The sequence below is a fragment of the Oryctolagus cuniculus genome, chromosome 15, assembly GCF_051225735.1.
Source record: "Oryctolagus cuniculus isolate XC-2025 breed Fujian yellow rabbit chromosome 15, ASM5122573v1, whole genome shotgun sequence".
Taxonomy (NCBI): Eukaryota; Metazoa; Chordata; class Mammalia; order Lagomorpha; family Leporidae; genus Oryctolagus; species Oryctolagus cuniculus.
The window spans coordinates 60,146,731-60,158,848 of NC_142881.1; the positions used below are offsets into that span (position 1 = coordinate 60,146,731).

General features: G+C 46.3%; 1 protein-coding gene across 3 annotated transcripts in view; it reads right to left on the bottom strand.

Annotated features, from left to right (window-relative positions):
• Positions 1-12,118, bottom strand: part of SLC25A16 (solute carrier family 25 member 16) — a 65,081-nt gene that overhangs the window by 43,289 nt on the left and 9,674 nt on the right. For all 3 annotated transcript variants that reach the window (XR_016222219.1, XM_002718453.6, XM_089314950.1), the window contains exon 2: positions 7,452-7,544. Coding sequence is in view for 1 of the 3 variants with exons in the window: in XM_002718453.6 (XP_002718499.1) it covers positions 7,452-7,544 (93 nt within the window). In the remaining 2 variants the exon portion in view is untranslated. The remainder of the gene's footprint in view (positions 1-7,451; positions 7,545-12,118) is intronic.

Consider the following 12,118-nt stretch of genomic DNA (forward strand, 5'->3'; position numbering starts at 1 on the left):
GGAGCACCTGGGTTCCAGTCAGAGCTCAGTTTCAGAATCCAGTTTCTTACTAGTATACACCCTAGGAAGTGGCAGGTAGTGCTTAAGTAGCTGAATTCCTGGCACCCATCTATAAGACTCAGACTGAGTCCTGGGCTTCTGGTTTTGATCTAACCCAGAGGTGGATGCTGCAGGCATATTCATATTCAAATGCCTGCAACATCCAATCAGTGGATGAAAACATCTCTCTCTAGATTTCAAATAAATTAAAATGAATTTTAAAAGAAAAAGTAAACTTTTGGGACAGGTGTTGTGGCATAGCGGGTAATGTGCCACCTGCAACACTGGCATTGCAAGCAGCACCAGTTTGAGTCCAGGCTGCTCCACCTCCAATCCAACTCCTTGCTAATGGTCTGGGAAAAGAAACAGAAGATGGCCCAACTATTTAGGCCTGTGCCACCATATGGGAGACCTAGGTAAAGCTCCTGGCTTCACCCTGGCCCAGTACTGGCCATTGCAGCCATCTGGGGAGTGATGCTGAGGATAGATTTCTCTAACTCTGACTTTCAAAATAAATAAAAAAGCAAACTTCTAAGAACTATCAGACATATAAGAAGGGAAATACCTAGAATAAAATATCCAGGCCGGCGCCGCGGCTCACTAGGCTAATCCTCCGCCTAGCGGCGCCGGCACACCAGGTTCTAGTCCTGGTCGGGGCACCGGATTCTGTCCCGGTTGCCCCTCTTCCAGGCCAGCTCTCTGCTGTGGCCAAGGAGTGCAGTGGAGGATGGCCCAGGTGCTTGGGCCCTGCACCCCATGGGAGACCAGGAAAAGCACCTGGCTCCTGGCTCCTGGCTCCTGCCATCGGATCAGCGCGGTGCGCCGGCCGCGGCGGCCATTGGAGGGTGAACCAACGGCAAAGGAAGACCTTTCTCTCTGTCTCTCTCTCTCACTGTCCACTCTGCCTGTCAAAAACAAAAACAAAAACAAAACAAAAAAAAGAATAAAATATCCAAAAATATTTTAAATATAAAATTAAAAGCCATCAAAGCTTTTTTTGTTGTTTGTATATTTTAAAGATACATAACACTCCAAATACTCTGCCAAAAGTTCACTGATGCACTAAAAGAATTCTATTTCAAATTCTGGATGCCTGGATACACTGTAGCCTGTAGCACAGCAGCCCACAGAGCGTGAAATCTAATGTGAATATGCAGTCTAACGTTTACAAATTAGGAAACAAAACAACACACATGAGCATGGAGAGGAGGTTAAAGGAATGAAACAATCCTGTTCAGGCATTCAGATGCTGGGTCACTGTAAACGCCCTCTGATACTGGTATTCACGCCCTTTTCACCATCAATTTACACAACAGATGAGTATCAATTCCTTCCTTTCCAGCTTTTTTGTAATCTCTTAAATTCTGATTCTTCTATACACAAGCATCTGATTCTTTCTATACACAAGCAGGACACTATAGGAAGATACAGCACTCACTGGTGGATATAGAAATAGTCGTAGTTTGTTTTTTTTCTTTCAATTTTAAGTATAGACTTCCTTAATATTAAAAACATTGACAAGAAAATGACCTATTATTAACATACAGGATAAATATCCATTGGAATTAAGAAAAATGACACTTTAAAAATCTAATTAGAGGGGTTGGCGCTGTGGCATAGCAGGTAAGGCCGCCAGCCTGCAGTGCCGATATCCCATGTGGGCACTGGTTCGGGTCCCGGCTGCTCTACTTCCTATCCAGCTTTCTGCTGTGGCCCGGGAGGGCAGTGGAGGATGGCCAAGGCCCTTGGGCCCCTGCACCCGCATGGGAGACCCGGAAGAAGCTCCTGGCTCCTGGCTTTGGATCGGCACAGCTCCGGCCATTGCAGGCAATTGGGGAGTGAACCAGCAGATGGAAGACCTTTCTCTCTCTTTGCCTTTCCTTCTCTCTCTCTGTAACTCTGACTTTCCAATAAATAAAGAAATATTTAAAAGAGTTATTTTCTAATTAGATTTTTTTAAGATTTATTTATTTGGCAGGCAGAGTTACCGACAGTGAGAGAGAGAGAGAGAGAGAGAGAGAGAGAAAGAGAGAGAGAAAGGTCTTCCTTCCATTGGTTTGCTCTCCAAGTGGCCGCAATGGCCGGAGCTGTGCCTATCTGAAGCCAGGGGCCAGGAGTTTCTTCCAGGTCTCCCACATGGGTACAGGGGCCCAAGCACTTGGGTCATCTTCTACTGCTTTCCCAGGCCATAGCAGAGAGCTAGATTGGAAGAGGAGCAACCAGGACTAGAACTGGTACCCATATGGGATGCCGGCACTGCAGACAGAGGATTAACCTAGTGTGCCACAGCGCCAACCCCAGATTTTTTTTTTTCCAAAAAGATTTTATTTATTTTTTTGATAGGTAGAGTTACAGACAGTGAGAGAGAGACAGACAGAAAGGTCTTCCTTACATTGGTTCACTCCCCAAATGGCCACAAGGCCAGAGCTGCTCCGATACAGAGCCAGGAGCCAGGTGCTTCCTCCTGGTCTCCCATGCAGGTGCAGGGGCCCAAGCACTTGGGCCATCTTCCACTGCTATCCCAGGCCACAGCAGAGAGCTGGACAGGAAGAGGAGCAACTGGGACTAGAACCTGCGCCCATATGGGATGTCGGCACTGCAGGCGAGGATTAACCTAGTGTGCCACAGCGCTGGCCCCCTAATTAGATTTTTTTTTTTTTTTTTTTTTTTTTCCACAGGCAGAGTGGACAGTGAGAGAGAGAGACAGAGAGAAAGGTCTTCCTTTTGCCGTTGGTTCACCCTCCAATGGCAGGAGCCAGGTACTTATCCTGGTCTCCCATGAGGTGCAGGGCCCAAGGACTTGGGCCATCCTCCACTGCACTCCCGGGCCACAGCAGAGAGCTGGCCTGGAAGAGGGGCAACCGGGACAGAATCCGGCACCCTGACCGGGACTAGAACCCGGTGTGCCGGCGCCGCAAGGCGGAGGATTAGCCTATTGAGCCACGGCGCCGGCCCCTAATTAGATTTTAAGATCCGCTGGTTCACACCCAAATTGGCAGCAATGGCCGGAGCTGCACCGATCCAAAGCCAGGAGCTTCCTCCGGGTCTCCCACATGGGTGCAGGGGCCCAAGGACTTGAGCCATCCTCCTATGCTTTCTCAGGCCATAGCAGAGAACTGGATAGGAAGTGGAGCAGCTGGGACTCGAACTGGCACCCATATGGGATGCTGGCACTGCACGCGGTGGCTTTACCCACTATGCCACAGCGCCAGCCCCAGAAAAATAACTGACAACTATTCACCATGCTACAATCTTCTGTGCAGCAGTGCTGCAGAGATCATGCACTGCACATAGCTTTCCTACCTGCTGAGGTGAGAAACTGTAAAGCATTGGCATGGGATGCGTTAGTTGCCCAAACCTAATTTCTCCCTTGGCCTCTACCCACGTTCATTTTCTTTTAAATTTTTTCCCTTCCTAAGTGAAAAAGTAATGTATGTTCAAAATGTATTACAAATGGGCTTGGAAGAAACAATTTTCTATAATCCCACCGTGCAATACTAACTTTTTTTTTTTTTTTTTGACAGGCAGAGTGGACAGTGAGAGAGAGAGAGAGAGAGAAAGGTCTTCCTTTTGCCGTTGGTTCACCCTCCAATGGCCGCCGCGGCCAGCGCACCGCGCTGATCCAAAGTCAGGAGCCAGGTACTGCTCCTGGTCTCCCATGGGGTGCAGGGCCCAAGCACTTGGGCCATCCTCCACTGCACTCCCAGGCCACAGCAGAGAGCTGGCCTGGAAGAGGGGCAACCGGGACAGAATCCGGTGCCGCGACCGGGACTAGAACCCGATGTGCCAGTGCCTCAAGGAGGAGGATTAGCCTACTGAGCCGCGTTGCCGGCCCCACTATGCAATACTAACTATTAAGTGTTAATGTTTGTCTTTACAATCTGTGGCCTAAGCAAATGTTTATATAAACTTATATAATTATAATTTATATAAAATTATGTGAAATACACTATGATTAAACCATTTTGCAATACTCTTCCTTCATTTAACTCATGGGTTTTCTTTTTTTAAAGATTTATTTATTTATTTGGAAGTCAGAAGTTACACAGAGAAACAAGGAGAGGCAGAGAGAGAGAGAGGTCCTCCATCCACTGGTTCACTCCCCAATTGGCTGCAATGGCTGGAGCTGCGCTGATCCGAAGCCAGGAGCCAGGAGCTTCTTCCGGGTCTCCCACGTGGATGCAGGGGCCTAAGGACTTGGGCCATCTTCTGCTGCTTTCCCAGGCCACAGCAGAGAGCTGGATCAGAAGTGGAGCAGCTGGGTCTCGAACTGGCGCCCCTATGGGATGCTGGCACTGCAGGTGGTGGCTCTACCAGCTAGGCCACAGCACTAGCCCCAAACTAATGGATTACTAACACTGTTCCCCAATTATAATTTTTTTAAGATTTATTTACTTATTAGTTGAAAGTCAGAGTTACAGAGAGAGACAGAGGAAGAGAGAGATCTTTCATCCACTGGTTCACTCCTCAAATGGCCACAGCAGCTAGGGCTGGGTCAGGTGAAAGCCAGGAGCCAGGGGCCTCATCTGGGTCTCCCATGCGGGTGCAGGGGCCCAAGCACATGGGCCATGCTTTGCTACCCTCCTAAGCACAACAGCAGGGAGCGAGACGGGAAGTGGAGCAGCCAGGACTGGAATAGATGCCCATATGGGATGTCAGCACTCCCAGTGCCCCCCAATTTTTTTTTTTTTTGACAGGCAGAGTTAGAAAGAGAGACAGACAGAGAGAAAGGTCTTCCTTTTTCCGTTGGTTCACCCCCCCAAATGGCCGCTACAGCCGGTGCATTGCACCAATCCGAAGCCAGGAGCCAGGTGCTTCTCCTGGTCTCCCATGGGGTGCAGGGCCCAAGCACTTGGGCCATCCTCCACTGTCTTCCCAGGCCACAGCAGAGAGCTGGCCTGGAAGAGGAGCAACCAGGACAGAATCCGGCGCCCCAACCGGGACTAGAACGGAGGCAGGCAGAGGATTAGCCAAGTGAGCCGTGGTGCTGGCCAGTGCCCCCCAATTCTAATTTATGATTGTAAAAATAGTCTATGACATGGACAAATCAAGACTTATTTAGCCAATTTCCTATTGTTGAATATTTCTGCTTGCTTAGATTTTTTTCCTCATTAACACAAATAATGCTTTGATCATTTCATATAATCTTTGACACATTTTTGATTACTTATTTGAAATAACTTCCTAGAACTGGAATCACAAAGTAAAAGAGTATATACACAGGGCCAGTGCTGTGGCATAGCAGGCTAAACCTTGCCCACAGAGCCAGCATCCGATATGGGCACCAGTTCAAGTCCCAGCTGCTCCTCTTCAGATCTATCTCTCTGCTTGTGGCCTGGGAAAGCAATGAAAGATAGCCCAAGTGCTTGGGCCCCTGCACTCACATGGGAGATCCAAAAGAAGTTCCTGGTTCCTGGCTTCAGACTGGCCCAACTCTGGCTGTTGCAGCTATTTGGGGAGTGAACCAGGGGATGGAAGGCCTTTCTATCTCTCCCTCTGTCTATAACTCTACCACTCAAATAAATAAACAAAATCTAAAAAAAAAAAAAAAAAAAGTACATACGTTTCAAGACTCTTGATGCAGACTGCCAAACTGTCCTCCCAAAAAACTGAAAACATTCTTTTAAGGGCAGGCATTGTAGCACTGCTGCTTGGGACACCCATATTATATCTGTCGGAGTGCAGGTGACAGTCCCGGCTACTCCTGATCCAGCTTCCTACTAAATGCATCCTGGCAGGCAACAGATGATGACTCAAGTATTTGGGTCCCTGCCAAGCAAACAGGATATTTGGAGGGAGTTTCTGGCTCCTGGCTTGGGGCCAGGCCTGGCTAATGCAGCCATGTGGGGAATGAACAAGCAGAAAGATCTTTCCCACCCCCCAAGCTTTCTCCTCTCCTCTCTTCCCCTTCCATTCCGTCCCCTCTTCTCTCTCTCTCTATCCTGTCATTCTAACTTTCAAATAAAAAAATCTGTAAAAATAAATAAATAATATGAAATCCAATTGTCTTACCACAACAAAGTGGGTTTTGAATCCAAATACAAAGATTATGCCTGGTGTGGTAATAATACAAATTTTTTTTTTTTTTTTTTTTTTTTTGACAGGCAGAGTGGACAGTGAGAGAGAGAGACAGAGAGAGAAAGGTCTTCCTTTGCCGTTGGTTCACCCTCCAATGGCCGCCGCTGCAGCCGGCGCACCGCGCTGATCCGATGGCAGGAGCCAGGATCCAGGTGCTTTTCCTGGTCTCCCATGGGGTGCAGGGCCCAAGCACCTGGGCCATCCTCCACTGCACTCCCTGGCCATAGCAGAGAGCTGGCCTGGAAGAGGGGCAACCGGGACAGAATCCGGCGCCCCAACCGGGACTAGAACCCGGTGTGCCGGCGCCGCAAGGTGGAGGATTAGCCTATTGAGCCACGGCGCCGGCTTGTAATAATACAAATTTTGACTGTGGCTGGAGATGTGGCATAGTGAGCTACGCCTCCACCTGTGGTGCCAGCATCCCATATACCAGCTCACGTCCCAGCTGCTCCTCTTCCAATCCAGCTCTCTGCTATGGCCTGGGAAGGATGGCCCAAGTCCTTGGGCTGCTGCACCCACGTGGTAGACCCAGAGAAGCTCCTGGCTCATGGCTTCAGATCGACTCAGCTTCTGCTGTTATGGCCTTTTAGGGAGTGAACCAGTGGATGGAAGACCTTTCTCTCTGTCTTCTCTCTGTAACTATCTTTCAAATAAGTAATAAAAGTCTTTAATATATATATAAATTTTGACCAACCTTTCCTGAATTTCTATCTTAGGTAAGTTCTTTCCCAGGATTTGTTTCCTCTGTAGTCAGTTGGTCAGGAACTCTCTGGTCTTTAATGATGGTGATCAATCCTCAAGCTAAGAATGATAACTTTTTTATTGAAACAACCAACTCCCTCCATGATAAATTATTACAGCCCATGTTAATTAAATGGAAGCTTTTTAATGTTTGTTAATGAGCAAGTTCACTCATATATACTAATTATATTGGATACTTCTCACACTAAGATTTCTAAAAAGCTTGTTTCAGTGCTTAAAGGAGTAATTATTTCAGGTTTATGATGACCAAACCTTGTCTCTACCACTAGATTTAAAAACTAGGCTAAGCAATTAAAGGTGTCTATGAAGTATGTGACTCATTCATCCCAATAAACAAATAATACTTCAACGATTCCAAGATTTTGGCTTGAAAAAAATCAGTACCCTATAATAATATGTATATAACCACTATTGCAAATGCAATGATTAGAATGGAAAACTCTTTGCAAAATTTACCCCCAAACCTGAATTCCCTTTTGTGTCATCTTTCCACTATAAATCACATCTGAAAACCAAACTGTCAGGTGGACAACATTTTCATTCATTTTTATCTTTAACATCTATTAACTTACCTAAATGCTTGTAGTGGTGATTATGAGCTTGTAATAGAACTTTTACTCGATCCAAAGGAGCAACTGTTGTCTTGGCACAGCATCCAGCAATACCTAAAAGAATTGTAAAAGGTCATGGAGAAACTGCATGCAATTTCTTTCCAGATGGAAATCATTACTGCTCAGCCAGCAAACCTTCTGAGCTCTAATTTGGTCTCCATGGGCAGAAGAGCAGCAGGGATATGCAGATAATGAGTCCTCCTTCCATGTAACTTAGTAACTTAGTATCTCAAACTCAACAATAAGTTTCAGGAGTGCACATCAGTCCTTAATCTCTAACATGGGAAATCTTACTAAAATTGGTTACAAACAATGACACTTAAAGGTATAAGATTCTTCTGAATCAGCTGGCACCGTGGCTCAATAGGCTAATCCTCCGCCTAGCGGCGCCGGCACACCAGGTTCTGGTCCCGGTCGGGGCGCCAGATTCTGTCCCGGTTGCCCCTCTTCCAGGCCAGCTCTCTGCTGTGGCCAGGGAGTGCAGTGGAGGATGGCCCAAGTGCTTGGGCCCTGCACCCCATGGGAGACCAGGAGAAGCACCTGGCTCCTGACTTCGGATCAGCACGGTGCGGCGGCCATTGGAGGGTGAACCAACAGCAAAAGGAAGACCTTTCTCTCTGTCTCTCTCTCTCACTGTCCACTCTGCCTGTCAAAAAAAAAAAAAAAATTCTTCTGAATGACTTTGTCATTGAAACAACCAACTTTTACCAATAAGTCATTCATTTATACATTCAGCAAATGTGTGTTTGGTCCCTAGAGTGTGCCACTGAGCAGATATACAGGTAAGAGTACAGTGAGGTACATGGCTTTGGTGCAGGTCAGAAGGCAGGCTAATCCTACTAGGTTGGCACGTTTCTAAAGCAATAATATTTTTGCCGGTGCCGTGGCTCAATAGGCTAATCCTCCACCTTGCGGCGCCGGCACACCGGGTTCTAGTCCCGGTTGGGGCGCCGGATTCTGTCCCGGTTGCCCCTCTTCCAGGCCAGCTCTCTGCTATGGCCAGGGAGTGCAGTGGAGGATGGCCCAGGTGCTTGGGCCCTGCACCCCATGGGAGACCAGGAAAAGCACCTGGATCCTGGCTCCTGCCATCGGATCAGCGCGGTGCACCGGCTGCAGCGGCGGCCATTGGAGGGTGAACCAACGGCAAAGGAAGACCTTTCTCTCTCTGTCTCTCTCTCTCACTGTCCACTCTGCCTGTCAAAAAAAAAAAAAAAAAAAAGCAATAATATTTTTATACCTAGCACGTAGTATGTGGGCAATAATATGAGGAGTTGCTTTTTTAAAAGATGTATTTATTTATTTAGAAGGCAGAGTGATGCAGTGCGGAAGGGGAGAGAGAAAGTATGGGTGTGAGAGTCTGTCCATTTACTAGCTCACTCCCCAGATGGCCACAATAGCTAGGGCTGGGCTAGATTTAAGTCAAGAACTCCATCTGGGTCTTCCATGTGGGCGTCATGGGCCCAAGTACTCGGCCATCTTCAGTTCCTTTCCCAGGAGCATTAACAAGGAACTGGATCAGAAGTAGAGCAGATGAAACTTGAACAAGCACTCTGATATGGGATGCCAATGGCAGCTTAACCTGATGTGCCACAGTGCTGGCCCTAGTGCTGCTACTATTAAAAAGTAAATAAAAAGACCTTGGTGTATTTTATAACATTAAATTCTTTATTATTGAATATGTATTAAAGAAGATGTAAGAGGACTAGGATTTTGTGGGTCTCCCTCACTATTACATCCTCATTGACCAGGAAAGGGATCTGATCTGGTACATAGTAGTAACTATTGGCTGATTGAATGAAGACAATCTTTCTTTACAAACTTTTAAAAATGTAAGACAAGGGGCAGGCATTTAGCCTAGCAGTTAAGAAAAGCTTGAGAGGCTGGCATTGGGGTGCAACAGGACAGGCTACTGCATGCAATGCCTGCATCCCACAATGGAGTACAGGTTGGAGTATTGGCTGCTTCATGCTTCAGCTCCAGGTCCTGTTAATGTGCTTAGGGAGGCAGCGAAAGATGGCCCAGGGACTGGTGGCGTGGCCTAAGGAGTTAAGCCACCACTTGAGACTCTGGCATCCCTTAGGAGTGCCAGTTTGGGTCCTAGCTGCTCTACTTCCAGGTCCAGCTCCCTGCTAGCCTGGAAAAGCAACAGAAAATGGCCTGAGTGCTTGCGTCCCTTCCACCCATGTGGGAGGCCGGGATGGAGTTCCTGGCTCCTGGCTTCAGCCTGGCCCAGCCCAAGCTGTTGTGGCCCTTTGGGAAATGAACCAGCAAGATGAACTATCACCCCTTCCCCACCAATTCCCTCTGACACTTTGCCTTTCAAATAATTTTTTTTAATTAAAAGATGAAGCCTGGGACATCTGTATCCCATATCAAAGTGCCTGGGTTAGACTCCCTGCTCTACTCCTGATTCCAGCTTTGTGCTAATGAACGATCTGGAAAACACTAAGAGATGGCTCCAGTACTTGGGTCCCTGACACTCATCTGGGAAACTTGGACTGAATTCCAGGCTCTATTTTGGCCTGGCCAAACCACAGCTGTTGCAGGCATTTGGGGAGTGAACCAGAGGATGGAAGCTCGCTTGCTTGCACTAATAAAAAAAATAAAAATTTTAAAAATAAAAATGTAAGACAAAATCAAAGTCCACATATATACTTACTAGCTTTGTATGCAATTGATATTAAAACCCATATTCTGGGGCCTGAGCTGTGGCTTAGTGGGTAAAGCCACCGCCTGCAGTGCCAGTATCCCATATGGGTGCCGGTTCAACTCCCAGCTGCTCAACATCCAATCCAGCTCTCTGTTATGGCCTGGGAAAGCAGTGGAAAATGACCTAGGTCCTTGGGCCCCTGCACCCACATGGGAGACCCAGAAGAAGCTCCTGGCTCTTGGCTTCAGATCAGTCCAGCTCTGGCCATTGCTGCCATTTAGGAAGTGAACAAGGGATGGAAGACCTCTCTAATTCTTTCAAATAAATACATAAATCTTAAAAATAAATAAATAAAACAAAAAACTATATTCTGAGATATCCAAAAATAGATCTGTACTCAAATGTTATATCCACATATAATTTGTTATCAAACTTTTCTTGTCTGAACTAATAGAAGTTACTGGTAGCTTTGGGATCCGCAAGGAGGGAGAGGCCTACTTCCTGGGAAGAAAGTCCTTGTCAAGGTCCCTGCGGGTGCCTAAAGGTCAACCAATGAGGATCAGACCCGCCTCAACCTTTAACTCCCAAGCCCTGAATCTATAAAAGGAGCTCTCCCAATCTCTGACTTCTCCTGTGCCTCCCCCATCCCCACTGTTGCTCTGTTGGGACCAGTGAACCTCACCCGGGAGCGGAACCCCAATAAAAGCCTGTGAATTAATCGATTCATCTGCCTGGGAAGATCTGTTACACACCAGACACCTTGCAGTTACAACCATACACACCCAAAACTGAGGATAAACTAAAAATATTTTTTATTTGCTATCAGACTCTTTTGTTCTAGTATCTTGTTAGTTACTTACGTATGAATTAAACGTAGAATAAAAATTTTTGGAATGCTTTCAGTAAGCAGTTTCCTTTACCAGTATCTTAACTTGTTTTCACACTACCTTAGATTTCAATCATTTGAACAGTCTACTGAGCTAGGTCAAGTAGCTTTTATCTTCCTTTTAACTGTGAACAACTAAAGTTATGAGATTTTCCCAAGGTCACTCACTGTTAACAGTAATAGTTATAAGTATTGAGTTTTACTTCGTACCAGGCAATAGGCTAAGAGATTGAACTGTAGGCATTACAACAATCCTTTAAGGTAGTTACTCTAAGTATTCTATTTTAAGGACAGAGAAACTGAGGCACAGAGCATTTAAATAACTTGATTAATGCTAACTTTTCATTTGGGCCTAGAACTCCTACATACTTTTCAAAGTATATAAATCCCCCAAATTTGAACCAGCACCTAACCAGAGACCAGATGGCCGATATGCATGTGAAAAGATGCTCTGAAAATGCAAACTAATGAGCACAAATAGATAGCTCAGTAACAAGTGCTGAAAGGCAGCAGGAATACAAAATGGGACACACACTTCGGAAAATAGTTTTGCAGTTTCTTATAAAGTTAAACATATAACAATCTTTTTTCTTTTAAACCCGTTTGAAGTTTTATTTATTTATTTATTTATTTAGAGAGTGATATCCCACCTGCTTGTTCACTCCCCAAATATATAAGAGCTGAGAATGCAATCCAGGATTCCCATGTGGGTGGCAGGGACCCAATTATTTAGGTCCTGCTGCCTCTCAGGATTTGTGTTAGCAGAAATTGGAGTTAGAAGTGGGTCCAGGAATTGAACCCAGGCACCTGATATAGGATGAAATGTCCAGTGATTTTTTTTGTTTTTGTTTCGTTAAGATTTGTTTTACTTATTTGAAAGGCAGAGTCATAGAGACAGGTAGAGAAAAAGAGAAAGAGAGAGATCTTCCATTCCCTGGTTCACTCCTCAAATGGCCACAACTGCCAGGGCTAGGCTGATCTAAAACCAGGAGCCAGGAGCTTCCTCCAGGTCTCCTTGGCCCAGGGCCCAAGGACCTGGGCCATCCTCTGCTGCTTTCCCAGGCACATTAGCAGGGAGCTGGATCAGAGGTG